A 14,627-nucleotide genomic window follows, 5' to 3' on the forward strand; every position below is an offset into this window, starting at 1 on the left:
GATGAGAAAGTTCAAGAAAATCTAGAAAGAGTAAAGTAGATGTAGGAGGGGTAGATGGTGCTGCAGAGCACAGGAAGCTATCTAAAGAAATGCAGATGACTTGGAGTTCGCAGGGAAGGAAGCAGGCAGAGGTTCTGGTTTAAAGTTTGTAAGTGTGACCCTCAGTTAAGGTCCCAGCACAGTCAGCCACATGACTGTGTATACTCCCCTTTCCATTTCTCCTTCCCTCAAACTGCCAGCCAAGATCAAACACGAGAGACTTATGGTCCTGAATAATTGAACAAGAATCTCCAGCTTGTGGGGACCACGGACTTACTGGTGAAAGCAGTGGAGAGGTTTGGGATGAAAACAGCATAACAAGAAAACCCGCATGGTGAACAGGGAGCGACTCAGCACCCTGCTTCATTCTTTCCCGGTATAATCCTGTATCTCCTCAATAAGTGACTGGAGGATACCGCTCTGGAAAAACTGACCCACCTCCGAGAAGAGACCTCTAAACACTGACTTATAAAATAAGCAACTTCTCTTTTAAAATCACTTGATAGGAAAGCACACTAGCCGATTAGCTCCACACATGCCCACATAATATCTAAACAGATATTTGGTGTCTTACTCTGAAATAAATATGAAATTCACCCAAAGATTGCTAGGCATTTAGGAAAAACCAACACACTAAAATCACCAAAATAAAAAATAGGGAAAAAAACTAGGAAAGAGAAAATGTAAAGGATAGAAGAAAACTTCAAAATAACTAAAATTAATAACCTGAAGAAGAAAAAGGAAGACACTGAAACAAAACAGGAAACTTCCAATTCTGGACAAGATGGCATAGACACACTTCTTCCTGTTTGTTTCACTAAGCACAGTTAAAACCTAAGACATTATGTATAAAACAAAGATACGAAAACAAAGACATCTGAATGGTGAAGAGAAGAAAGCAGACCAGCTAGGGATCATAAAATACAAGGAACAACACACCAGGGAGTTCCCTAGGTTTTCTTTTACCGCATATATACCACTCATACATGCTTCCTATATGCATGCTGAACAGTTTTGCTGGAGCTGTCACTAGGTCCAGACAGAAAAGCTCCAACAGAAACCTGCATTCTCTAGCTAAAGGACCAGCCTAGCAAGACAGAAAACTTTTAGACAAATGCTCTACTCAAGCCAAACATTAGGTAAAAACCATGCAACACACCCCTGTCTCCCTCACACCCCAGCAAAGCCGGAGTCAAATGGTGTGAGAGAAGAATGATGGGAAAGCTTGAACTTTCTTCCCCTGCCAGTGTTAGTGAGGCCCTCCACCAGCTGTCTGTGAAGACAATGTGTGAAGCCAGTCTTCCATCCTCTACCTGGTGTCAGTGAGGCATTCCTCCCCTGCCCTGCTGCGGTAATGCAGGAGAAGGCCTGCTAGAGAGCCAGCGCCTTCACCACCAGCTAGCATTCACAAGGCCTCCTGATCCCACTGACAGAGCAGGAGTATCACCATCTTGGACAAGCACCCACCGCCATTCTAAAGTCCACTTTGATCAAAAACTGCCTAAATCTAAAGGGCATCAGCCTAATGGCTAAGATCAGCATGACCGTAAACCACAAATAACGTCTCTGACCAGAAACATTCCAAACCCCTCCCCAACCAGAGACATGCCAACCCCAAGATAACCTCTCCTCCAGCCAGAGAGATGTCAGCCCCAAGATAACCTCCCCTCCAACCAGAGACATTCCAACCCCACCATAAACTTCTCCCCCCAACAGAAATATTCCAAGCCTATAATAAGCTCTCTCACCAATACATACTCTTAGTCTGTAAGAGAGAGTGCTCCTGACCAAAAAAAAAAAAAAAAAAAAAAAAAAATCAGCCAGAAGCCCCTCTCAGGTTTATTTTCCAAAATAAACCTGTCTTTGACTGTTGAGCCACTTTTTGTGTTTCTTTCCTCTTTCTTTAACTCTTACACAAAGCTATCGGTGCAAGCTTGGTGTAAAATCTTAACTCTCATCCCTGCCCATTAGTAAATGAAACACCCATCCTTGCATAAGGTGTCAATAGAGGCCAATAAAGGAATGTAGGGTTTCACCCAAACCTGGAAGTAATGAGGTAGTGCCCACCTTCCCACACCAAAGTGGAGTCAGAGGTGGTTTTCCAAAACAAGATTTAAATAAGATACAAAGACTTCACTCCCCAAAATATCCAGAATAAAATAGAAACTCATTAATCATAACAAGAACAGGGAAAATCTCAACTTGAATAAAAAAGAGAGTCAACAGACACCAGCACTGAGAAGACAGAGGTGAAGGAATTATCAAAGATTTTAAAGCAGCCATCATAAAAATGCTTCAACAAGCAATACAAATACTCATGAAACAAATGAAAAATAGAACAGCTCAGAAAATGGAAAATCTTAGCAAAGAAATAGAATATATAAAGAATATCTAAGTGGAAATTATAGAACTGAGAAATATAGTAACTGAAATAAAATGTTCAGTGGATGGGCTTACAGGAGAATGGAGAGGATAAGAGGATCAGTGAACTTGTAGATGGAAGAGACAGAATTATATAATCCGAACAACAGAGAGAAAACAGACCGAAGAAAGAAAGAAAGAAAGAAAGAGAGAGAAATAGAGAGAAAAAGAAAGAGAAAGAAAGAAAAGAAAGAAAGAAAGAGAAAGAAAGAAAGAAAAAGAAAAGGAAAGAAAGCCAAACAAATAGAGCATCATGGACCTGTGAGACCGTGAAGAAAGATCAAACACTAGATAACTGGAGTCCAAAAGAGAGAGGAGAAAGTGGGTTGGGGTGAAAAAGTATTTAAAGAAATAATGCTCAGAATTTCCTAAATTTGGCCAAAGATATAAACCCATAGATTTAAGAAGCTGTGCAAAGTCCACATAGTATAAATCCAAAGAAATCCACATGAAGAAGAAACATAAGCAACTTCTGAAATCTAAGACAAATAAAAAATATTGAGAGCAGTGAGAGGGTAAAAAGACACCTTCCTTATAAGAGAAAAATATTTTAAAAGGCATCAGACACCTGGAGGCCAGAAGGAAGTGACATAAAACTTTTCAAGTGTTACTTTTCAAGAAAATAACTATTAACTTAGAATCTTTTATCCAGTGAAAATAGTCTTCAGTAATGAAGGGAAAATTGAGACATTCTCAAAGAAAGGAAGAATGAGAGAATTTACTGCCTGCAGATCTACCCTTAAAGAATGGCTAAAGGAAGTTCTTGCATTAATTTTTAAATAAACTGTGAGATTTAGGTCAAAGTTTTTCTTTTTTTGCTTTGGATGTCCAAATGCTCCAGCATTGTTTCTCAAAAAGACTATCCATTGAATTGCTTTTGCACCTAAAAATTGGTGGGTATATTTGTGTGGGTCTATTTCTGTGTTCTCTATTCTTTTCCATTACTCTATGTAATTTTCCCTCCCCCAATACTATGTGGTTTTGATTACTTTATGTAATAAGCATGAATTAATATCAATTATTGATTCCCCTCACTTGATTTTTCTTTCTCAAAATTGTTTTAACTATTTTAGGGCATGTATCTCTCCATACAAATTTTAGATTATAAACATTTTAAAGGCTAGAAAATGTTCATTCTCTCTTTCTCTCTCTGACACACACACACACACACACACACACACATGCACACACACACTTAGAACTCCTAAGCAGAAACAGTATGTTGGAATCTTGCCACCAAAGTTAGAACTGTGGCTGGTAGACAGGAAAGCTATCCAGCATTCATTCCATAAAGTGGATATTACACCCAGCAGAGACCTAGGAAATCACCTGGTCCAATCCCTGATAGACAAGGAAACTGGGTCCCAGTGTGGTCTTAACCCAAGGCTCACAGTCAGGTCAGAGTGGGTGTTAAAACACTCACAGGAGTTCTGAACTTCCAATCTCCTCTCATTCCTCTTGCCCAGCCACAGCTATTTCTGTCCTGCTCTCTCTTGGTCTTGGTGTCCTTCCTAAGCCCCTTCAGCCAGGGGCATGATCCTGTATGCATGCCTTCAGCAGACGCTGGAGCCTGCTTCCCCTGGAATCAAAGGCTCTCTGCCCCCAAACCTGAAATCCCAGAGGAAAGAAATCTCTAAATGCAAACAGCACCTTTCACACTAGAGGACTGCCTCGTGCTGGTCGGCATCATACACACACACAGAAATACCCCACGGTCTGGGCGGATCACAAGGTCAGGAGTTCGAGACCAGCCTGGCCAACAGAGTGAAACCCCGTCTCTACTAAAATTATAAAAAATTAGCTGGGTGTGGTGGCGGGTGCCTGTAATCCCAGCTACTTGGGAGGCTGAGGCAGGGGAATCACTTGAACCCGGGAGATGGAAGTTGCAGTGAGCCGAGATCAAGCCATTGCCCGTGACAGTGTGAGACTCGGTCTCAAAAAAAAAAAAAAAAAAAAAAAAAGAAATACACCACGGTCTCACAGGTGGGAGTGACACTGTGGAGGGTTAAATTCTACAGCAATCTACAGGTGAGGAAAACAATCCTATCAAGACTGCAGCTAAAGCATCAGGCACCAATGGGGATGGCAAGACTGAGGGGATTCCTCCACATTACTAACATATGAGGCTGGACCTTCCAGAGCTCTGTGGCTTCCTCATCAGTTAAGACTTGGTTCAAACGTCAGATCCCAAATCTCCAAGCCAAGGGTGCCCCACCGTCAAACATCTCAACTCTCTTTCCCATTTCCTTTTGTCTGAAATGATCTTACTCACTCACTAATTTATTGACTGTTGCATGCTGTCCTGCTGTGAGGATGGACATCCTGCTGTATTATCCAGTACAGTGTCCGCTACATCTAGAACATTGCCCACCCACAAGTGGCACTCAGAGAGCTCAGTTTATCGACTTGATGACCACATGAGAGGAAATGGTAGACTGGTCAGCAACGCTTACTGTACAGCTACAGTGATTAGGATACTGTGTCAGTAGAAGGATGGACAAACAGATGAATGGAACACAAATGCCAGTTATAGGCATCTCAGAGACCTACATGTAATAAGCAAAGCCATGAAAGTTTTTAAGAAGGTAATTTAAGGGATTCTCTTCATGACCTTGGGGTAGAGAAAAGATGGATACACTTGACAACATTAAAATTGAGAATTTCTGTTCATCAAAAGATATCATTATGGCCAGGCGCAATGGCTCACGCCTGTAATCCCAGCACTTTGAGAGGCTGAGGTAGGTGGATCACCTGAGGTCATGAGTTCGAGACCACCCTGGCCAATATGGCGAAACCCGTCTCTACCAAAAATACAAAAATTAGCTGGGTGTCGTGGCTCGCGCCTGTAGTCCCGGCTACTTGGGAGGCTGAGGAGGGAGAATTGCTTGAACCCGGGAAACAGAAGTTGCAGTGAGCCAAGATTGTGCCACTGCGCTCCAGCCTGGGTGACAGAGCAAGACTCCATCTCAAAAAAAAAAACAAAAAAAAGATACCATTAAAGAGGGAAAAGACAAGCCACACAAAATGGGAAATATTTGTGGCACATTTACCAACAATGCAATTATATCCAGAATCAGTAAGAGAAAGACAACCCCAAAACAAATGGATGACAGACTAGGAGAGACATGTCCCACAAAAGAGTGAGAAAAAAAAATATCTGAGGAATGTGAGCCCTTTAAATTATCAGGCCCAAACCCAAAAGGCATTTAAGACGTAATAGCTCACTCCCCCTCAGCTAAATAGCTACCTCTTGGAGCCACTTGCTATGTGGACTCTAGACTAACTCACTCTGAGTAGCCATAAAATGCCACATACCTTATAATTCAACAAGATGTAGCCAATCACCAGCCAGTGTTACTTCCATGAACCAGTGAGAATTCCTGATAAACAACATTTGTACTCACTCCCTCTCCTGATTCCTCCTTTTTTTCTTTAAAAAATTTGAGCCTCTCTTTTGTTCTCTGGAGCACTCTCCAAGGCAACCTGGAAGTGTGTCCCAGGCTGCAGTCCTCAACTTCTGTGCTGAATAAACTCTTTTTTTTTTTTTTGAGACAGAGTTTCACTCTTGTTGCCCAGGCTGGAGTGCAATGGTGCAATCTCGGCTCGCCGCAACCTCCACCTCCTGGGTTCAAGCGATTCTCCTGCCTCAGCCTCCCAAGTAACTGGGATTACAGGCATGCGCCATCATGCCCGGCTAATTTTTGTATTTTTTAATAGAGACAGGGTTTCTCCATGTTGGTCAGGCTGATCTCGAACTCCTGACCTCAGGTGATCCTGCTGCCTCGGCCTTCCAAAGTGCTGAGATTACAGGCTTGAGCCACTGCGCCTGGCCTGAATAAACTCTTTTTAAACTACATTCCGACCTTTTTGATTATTTTAGTTTGACAAGGGTATCCAGAGTGTCGAAAAGCACATAAAAAATTCCTCAGGCCAGGTGCAGTGGCTCATGCCTGTAATCCCAGCACTTTGGGAGGCCAAGGCAGGTGGATCACTTGACCTCAGGAGTTCGAGACCAGCCTGGCCAACATGGTGAAACCCCATCTCTACTAAAAATACAAAAACTAGCTGAGCGTGGTGGCAGGCGCCTATAGTCCCAGCTACTCACGAGGCTGAGGCAGGAGAATTGCTTGAACCCAGGAGGCAGAGGTTGCAGTGAGCTGAGATCGCACCACTGCACTTCAGCCTGGGTGACAGAGGGGGACTTGGTCTCAAAAAACAAAAACAAAAACAAAAGTTCCTTAGCCTCTTCAGACATCAGGAAAATGAAAACTAAAATCACAGTGAGATACTGCTACACACCTAGCAGAATGGCTAAAATTAAAAAGGCTGACAGTATCAACCAAATGTGAATGAGAACAGAGAGCAAAGGATACTCCTAATGAGAGAGTGTAATTTGATGCAATCACTTTGGAAAAATAATTTGACAGTATTTAGTAAGACTAAAGATATGCATCCCCCAAGGACACCCCTAAAATGCAACCCACAGAAATATACATGCACGTGCAGCAGGCCCCTGACCCAAATGTTCACAGCAGCACCAAACTGGGCACAACCCCCAAGTCCATCAGCAGCTCACTGAGAAATACAATGTGTTATGATGATTCAGAGCAATTCAACATGATGATGAGAGATCTCCTGACCTCTTGATCCGCCCGCCCCGGCCTCCCAAAGTGCTAGGATTACAGGCGGGAGCCACCGCGCCCGCTCCACAGCATGATTCTTAATTAGAGCAGGGGAAGGCAGACACAAAATAGATTGAGTAAAGTTTAAAGCAATGTGTAAGATTTTGTTTATATAAACCTCAAAACAGGCCACCCCCACAGCCATGGTAATAAAGCAGTAACACGATAATGAAATGCAAATGAACACCATGTGATGGGCATAGTGGGTAGCGCAGGGAGGAGGAAGGGAGGTGGCAGGACGGGGGCAGGGTGGGGGATGTGCTGTTTCATGACCTGGTGGAGGTCATCCGGTGTCTGTTGACAATATATATCTACACATTTATGTATTATGCTATTCTGTAAGGCTTCTCTATTTCTCGACTTTGAAAAGGTTTAAAGAAACTGCAGGATGTAAAATCACAGAAAATTAAGATCTCTATACACGATATTATCACAGCCATGTTACATATATAAAACTTGTTTGTGGAGGAAATCTAGAAGTAAACAACAAAATATTAAGAATGGTTGTTTTAAAAGATTGGGATAAGAGAACTGCTGCTCCTTAATACCGTTGTGCAGGGAGCAAGTGGGAATAACTGACTGAATTCCTGGCAAATTACTCTGACCATAAGAGCCTGCTCTCCCAGGAACGCCCACAAGATGGCGCAGTCATTTCTCAAAGGGGAGTTTCACATTCCAGCACCATCCAGGGTTCCACCAGACAGGCAGAGCCTTTCCCAGCTTTGCTTCCCTTCCCGTTCCCTATGTACCCGCTGTTCTCCTGTCTGTGGTCTGATGCGCAGGGTACTAGGCCTTCCTCTTCTCCAGTAAGGAGTGAAACGGAAAGAGGAATACAAACTCACATTTATCGGGCACCTGCTTCACGCCTGGCCCTTTGCTGGATACTTTATAATCATCATCTCATTTACTGTTTGCTAAAACCCATGCAGCCTCCAACTGGGGCAACAAGGTGAGACTCTGTCACTACAAAAAATTAAAAAATTATCTGGGTATGGTGGCGCATGCCTGGGGGCTCAGCAACTTGGGAGGCTGAGGCAAGAGGATTGCCTGAGCCTGGGAGATCCAGGCTGCAGTGAACAGTGATCTCGCCACCACATTCCAGTCTGGGAGACAGAGCAAGGCCCTGAATCAAACAAAATAAACAAAAAACAAACAGAAAGGCACACACACACACAAAAAACCCCAACAAACCAAGCAGGCTGTCCAGGTGTGTGCCTGAGGCCCAACGCACCTGCTCCATCCCATGCACAACGTGAGCACAGGGACCACTTCCAGGAATATCTGCCTTCCAGTATGTGCTTCTGCACCATGTATGTGTGTGCATGTGTGTGTATACACAGACACAGAGACATATATGTATATATCACTTTTTTGTTGTTGTTGTTGAGACGGAGTCTCACTCTGTCGCCCAGGCTAGACTGCAGTGGCGCGATCTTTGCTCACTGCAATCTTTGCCTCCCAGATTCAAGTAATTCTCCTGCCTCAGCCTCCCAAGTAGCTGGGATTACAGGCGCCCGCCACCAGGCCCAGCTAATTTTTATATTTTTAGTAGAGACGGGGTTTCACCATGTTGGCCAGGCTGGTCTCGAACTTCTGACCTCAGGTGATCCGCCCGCTTCGGCCTCCCAAAGTGCTGGGATTACAGGTGTGAACCACCACGCGTGGCCTATATCACTATTAAATCAGGCTTGTTAATTCAAATACTGTAAAATCTTTTCTTGACTACTTAACTCTGACTTGCCTAACACTAAAATGTCTTTTTACTTGTAAATCAAGTTCTCTATGTATTTTCAGGTGATCAAAAACACAAAAGGGCAATAAGCAACTAAGTTGGAGGGATGTGAGGAAATGGGCACTCAGATACTGCTGTTCAGTGTTGATTGCCAGTCATTTCAGAAGTAATCTGAAAGCTATTAAAATACCCCTACCCTTTGTGCAATCCCACTTTTATATCCGACAGACATAAAAGCATCGTTATCTAAGGACACATGCTCAAGGGTGCTGCTGAAGCGTTATTTATAAAGACCCCAAACTAGAGATTACCTCAATGTCAATCAGTAGAAGAACCGTTAAAGGAAATACAGCATGGCCATACTCTGAACTATTATGCGACTTCTAAACAGAGCCATGAATATGAGGTGCTGGAGGGCTTTACCTGCTGTATTAAGCAAGCAAGAAAGATGCAGAGCAATGTGTATGTCTGACCCCGCGGTGTAATTCCCTCTCCCCAAACTGCCCCATAAGCTCTGTGTGAGAACACAATGAAAGATGAGACACCTTAGTATAGGGCAGTGTTTCCTTGCATGGAGTGGGATTAGAGGGTTTTGGGGAGAGGCCTTTTCCTTTCTACATCTGTATTGTTTGGCTTTGTTTTTAAACTTCAGTAGTAACAGTAACGAAAAGAAGTAATCCTCCCCCCAAAACAACAACAACAAAAAACCTTTAGTGTTTAGCTGCGTAGAGATACACAAACAGGCTGAGGAGGTGAAGCCATTTCCTGCTGGTAGTGATCCTATTTGAATGTACGCTGTCCACTCAGCCTTGTGGGATGCTCTGCTGGGAAACTCCTTCTAGCCCAGCTCCGCGCCTCTTAGCAGCCCACCTGGCCTGGAGGCGCTCTGCCAGCACCTTATCTGCCGCCCTCCCAGCTGTGCAGCTCGTGAGCCTGGGTGTGGCTGACATCTGCCTGCAGGTGGAGGGGAGCGCCGCAGAGGCCACGCGTGGGGCGGCTGTGGCCTGTGTTCCCCGGCTCTGGGCGCGCGGAAGACGCGGCATCGCTTGGTCTAAAGAAGCCGAGGGAGCCTTACTTTTTACTTTTCGCAGTCTCCAGGGCACGCTCTGGAATTTCCAGAAAAGCTCCCTCCTTCCAAGGGCAGCTGGGATGAGAAATCCAACCCTTGTCTGCTCCCTCCTGTGCCTGACCCTGCTAACCTATCCCGGACAGAAGCGGTCACTTTGTGGGAGAGACCATCTTACTGCACTGAACATTTCAGAAGCACCAATGATTCCTGTCTCTTTATACGAAGTAAGTCCAGCTGGATCAAATTCTAAATACGATAAAATAGAAGCCATTAAAGTACTAGAAGACAACATGGGGAATTTTTTAAAATGCCACAGCGGAGAAGGACTAGGTTTAACACAAAAGCCTGCACAGACCGTTCAATAGAAAATGGGCAGTGCTGGCCGAGGCGGGTGGATCACGAGGTCAGGAGTTCAAGACCAGCCTGGCCAATATGGTGAAACCCCGTCTCTACTAAAATAACAAAAATTAGCTGGGCGTGGTGGCGGGCGCCTGTAATCCAAGCTACTCGTGAGGATCAGGCAGAGAATTGCTTGAACCAGGGAGGCAGAGGTTGCGGTGAGCCGAGAGGGAGCGACTGCACTCCAGCCTGGGCGACGCAGCGAGACTCCGTCTCAAAAAAAAAAAAAAGAGAAGAAGAAAAGAAAACGGGCAGTGTCCAGGGAGCAGGCAGTTCATACAAAAGAAAATTCAAATGGCTTGAAATTAAAGAAAAACACGAAATGATCATGAAATGCCAATTCTGGCTTGTTAGCTTGGTAACGTTCAAGAAGTTGGTCACCCGCTGTGTTCATTAGGGGTGGGGGGATGGGGGCTGGGAGTGTAACGGGGGTTAATTTTGGCCTGGCCTTCCTATTTTACCTCTCCCCTCAGGAAGATTCCCGCCTGCTCCCCTCCTTCTGTTGCCTGAAGAGGTCAGGAAAGGCTTGGTGCGATTCAGATACTCACCTCACTCCCAGGAAGGTCCCTGAGCCAGGGCACTGTGCCCAAGCCGCGCGGACCCTGGCCTCCTTCCCTGCTCTCTTCCTTCTGCTCATCCTGGTTTAGCGTCTGCAGAGAAAGCAGGAGACTGGTCCGGCCCTTGGGAATCTTGGGTCTTTCAGGGTCCCCTGAACTGCTGTCCACGTAGCTGTAGCTTCCAAGAGAAACCATGGAGATGGCGCTACCCCTCCCGGGGTAGTGGAGACCCGTCCGCAGAGCACTAGGCCTGGGACTCAGGGGCTTGGGGCTCGTGGGTCTGCAGGGCGTCCCGGGGTTTTCATATGCCAGGCAGCAGGCAGAGCTGGAAGGCAGGGTGTGTGCGATTCCAGCCTGCTGGGCCCGAGGGCTGCCAGGGGACGCCAGCCAGGACTTTTCAGGAAAGATACCTGAAGGTAGGTACCTACCGCCATCCTGGGCGGCTGTGCACTTGATGGTCGGTTCACTTTTCCTCCTGTGTTCTGGAGAAACTAAACTGGAGGACAAAGCTGTGGAGGCAAGTGGGGGTGCCCAGTGATCGCTAAAAACATAGCCCTCTTTGTCCTCCGCCCATTCCTCACAGTGGCTGTCGGTCTCTGCCGGGGAAAGAATTTCGGGTCCTAGCGGCGGACTCACTAGGGCGGGCTTTTTGGGGCTTTCGGCATCTTTGCTTTTCAGAAACGCCCGCCAGGAACCCTGGCGCAGCCTGCTCTTCTCCTTCTCGCCCTTGGGAGAACCTGGGGAACGTTCATGGGTGTTCTCTTTCTCTAAAACTATTGACTCAAAAAAGTTTGAAAAAGTCTTATGAGCCAAGGCCAACCTTGCCCTGAGCTTTTTCTCCGTTGTTTTGAGTCTCTTTGCGTTGCAGCTCTCAGAGGAAGGCCCTCGGCTACCAAGGTCCCCTGAGGTCCCCATGTGCCCCGCTCCTGCCGGCCCTGCAGTCCTGTCGCCTGCAGCCTGCCGGGCAAACTCGGGCCAGGCGCTGGCGTCCCCGTGGTGCAGAGGCGGTGCGCCCCAGCGGGCCGCAGCGGGCAGATTCTCCCTGGGGAGCCCCTCGGGGCCTGAAGAGCCCCAGCTGCGACCCTCCGTGGTCGGGGCCGGGACCCCTCCTGGGCTCTCAGCGGCCAAGGGCCTGTCCTTCCTGAAGGAGGTCACCTTGGAAAACGTCGGGCGCTTCCCAGGCTCCTGCGCGGCCTTGCGGAGCCCGCGTGGCGGCTGGGGCGGCTCCGAGGAGGGGACGCGGGGGCGCTGGCCCCGGGCTGCTGCAGCGCCGCCTTCCGGGGCCTCCTCCCGGCCGCGCTCCCCGGGCCCGGAACTCCGGCTCTCCCCACGCAGTGTCTCTGCCGGGGGCTCCTCTGTGCTCGGCGTCTCTTCCGAAGCAGCTCGGGCGACCAGCACTCTCCCAAGGTCTGCGGCCTGGGCCACCCGCTGAAGAGCCCCATCGCCAGCTCCCTGTATGGGGGCTGCTGGCAACTCACACTCATTACCGGCTGGTGTTTTCCCCCTAGTGGGAGACTCACAGAGGGTCTCGCCAGTGCTCAGGGGAGATTCCGGTCTTTCCTCAGGAAAGTCACCGGGCAGTGTTTCTGGAACAGGCCCCGCATTGCTCCTGGCGGCCTGAAGACCTTTCTGCTCCACAGCTACAATGACGACGGCGCCCCTGCCCCTCGAGGCCTCGCTGCCTGCTTTGGGCTCCAGCTGCCGGCCCCCGGCACCCCCAGGCCCCTGTTCACCCTCCTCAGCCCCAGGGCTGCAGTGAGACACCGGGGCTGCCTTGAATTCTGAAAGACCTTGCAAAGCCTGTTCCCTGTAGTTGGGGTCTAGAACCATGGCTTCTTCCACTGCCTTTGAAGTGTCTATTGCGCTTGATTTCTGGGTGGTCTCAGAGGCATCTGAACTGTCACTCACTTCTGAGCAGCCCATCAAGTCTCCACTCCATACCTGGGTCCCCTCACTGCTAGGCTGCCGTGGGAACTTGGCCCTGGTAGGTGACTTGCTTTCCTCGCTGAGCACATACTTTGATGTGTAATTACTGGTTTGGTTTCCTGCCTGGACAGAAATGCCCCAGAGGTGCTTCTGTGTCTCTCTCTCATCAGCAGCTCTTGGTGCGAGTTGGGTGCCTTGGGGTTCCTGGGTTCTGCTTTCTGGGCTTTGCTCCGACTTGCACTCAGCAGGCTCAGGCACTTCCTCCGAACTGAGCTTCACTAACTCTGAGGTGAGGCATGAAGCCACCAGACATGACCTGGAATGCTGTCTTAACTGGTTTTCCCCCAGGAGACCTGCAGAAGTGTCCTGAGAGGCCCTTTGCAAGCGAAACCCACCGGGCTTGCAGGGACCCTGTAGATAGGGAGCCCCACTCTGAAAAGCAGGAATCGGGCCAGACAGCTGGGTGCGTGCAGGGGAAAGAGTGTTTTGTGTTCTCGGATCTCGTTCATTTCCGGCCCCTTCCTTCACATGGGTCCCAGACTTCACAACATTCTGTCCCACGGGATCCTCGGGGCACTCTGAGGAAAACCCTGCTATGGAATGGGCCCTGACCAGTGCCCTCATGTGCCCACAGTTGAGTCTGAGGGATGCCCTGTTCTTGTCACCAGTAGTTTCTGGGGCACTATGGTGACGCTTGGTGCGTAGGAGGCAAGATGTCCTCAAAGGAGGCCGGCAGGGGACATCCAAGTGGGGCTGGGACCAGAGCAATTCTGTGTCCCCTGCAGGGCCTACAGTACTTTCCTTCTTTGTCCTGGTCCCCAGAGGGGCTGTGTTGTCCAGTGGGCCTCTGCTAGGCAGCACCGGTGCCCTGGCCCTGTTGTGGATATGTGGCCAACTCCGACCCAGTTCACAGCACCAGAGAAGGAAGGGCCAGATCACTGGGATGCCCAAATAGCTCTCAGACCTGGATTTCTGAAGAGAAACACTGGAGAGCCCTCTGAGGTCTTGAACAGCCACCCCCTGTACTGACTCGGGACCGCTGCTGTCTGTGGCCCTCTGTAAGCAGCACCCTGTGTGTCGGGGAACCCCTGCCAGCAAAGACTCTCGCTCCAGGCTGGTCGCACAGTCCCAGAGGTGTCCTGCCTCCTGTTCTCCAGCAACTGTGGCAAAGGCTCGCCACCCATTTTTGCAAGAGTCATCCTTTAAGCCAGGGAACAAATCGAGTTCTTCCTTTGCATGAAGCCCAGGAACACTGGTCAAATGCTGCTCCTGAGGGGATCCAGTTGCTGAGACATCAGGGTATTCCCAAGGCGCTTCTATATCTACGGGAGTACCTCTTAGAGAGTGGAAGACTCCCCTCGGGAGGTCCCCAGACAAGGACTCTGTGTCAGAGGCACTTTCAAAGGGGTCAGTTTTTGTGTCTGATCCACTTTCACTCTGCTGGGACAGCGTTTCAGAATCATCGCGGTCTGTTTGCTGGCTCCATCCCTGCTCCACTTGTTCTGCAGGGGATGTGGGGAGCTGGTTATCTTCAATCTCACCTTCACCTGGCAGGTGTACACCTGGCTCTGGAGTCTGGGAGGGCAAGAAGAGAAGAGTCAGAGACAAGGCCCGAGGACATCTGTGCACATGTTTACACCGTGCCTGCCTTCGCCAGAAGGAGGAAGGCTCAGAAACGGCTCATTAGTTCCCCATGTGCCCCTGGGAAGGGAGGTAAGAAGGGTTGCCTTTTATCAACATGGAAAACAAGTGATGAAGCCAAACCCAATCAGTAGGGAGAAAAGGTAGCACATCCGGCCGGG

At 48.2% G+C, this 14,627-nt stretch overlaps 1 protein-coding gene across 3 annotated transcripts in view; it reads right to left on the reverse strand.

The window, feature by feature from the left end:
- Positions 1–14,627, reverse strand: part of ARHGEF4 (Rho guanine nucleotide exchange factor 4) — a 200,656-nt gene that overhangs the window by 112,861 nt on the left and 73,168 nt on the right. For all 3 annotated transcript variants that reach the window (XM_054478343.2, XM_054478342.2, XM_063647305.1), the window contains exon 2: positions 10,891–14,400. In XM_054478343.2, coding sequence (XP_054334318.1) covers positions 10,891–14,400 — 3,510 coding nt within the window. The remainder of the gene's footprint in view (positions 1–10,890; positions 14,401–14,627) is intronic.

This window comes from Pongo pygmaeus, chromosome 11 (genome assembly GCF_028885625.2).
Source record: "Pongo pygmaeus isolate AG05252 chromosome 11, NHGRI_mPonPyg2-v2.0_pri, whole genome shotgun sequence".
NCBI lineage: Eukaryota > Metazoa > Chordata > Mammalia > Primates > Hominidae > Pongo > Pongo pygmaeus.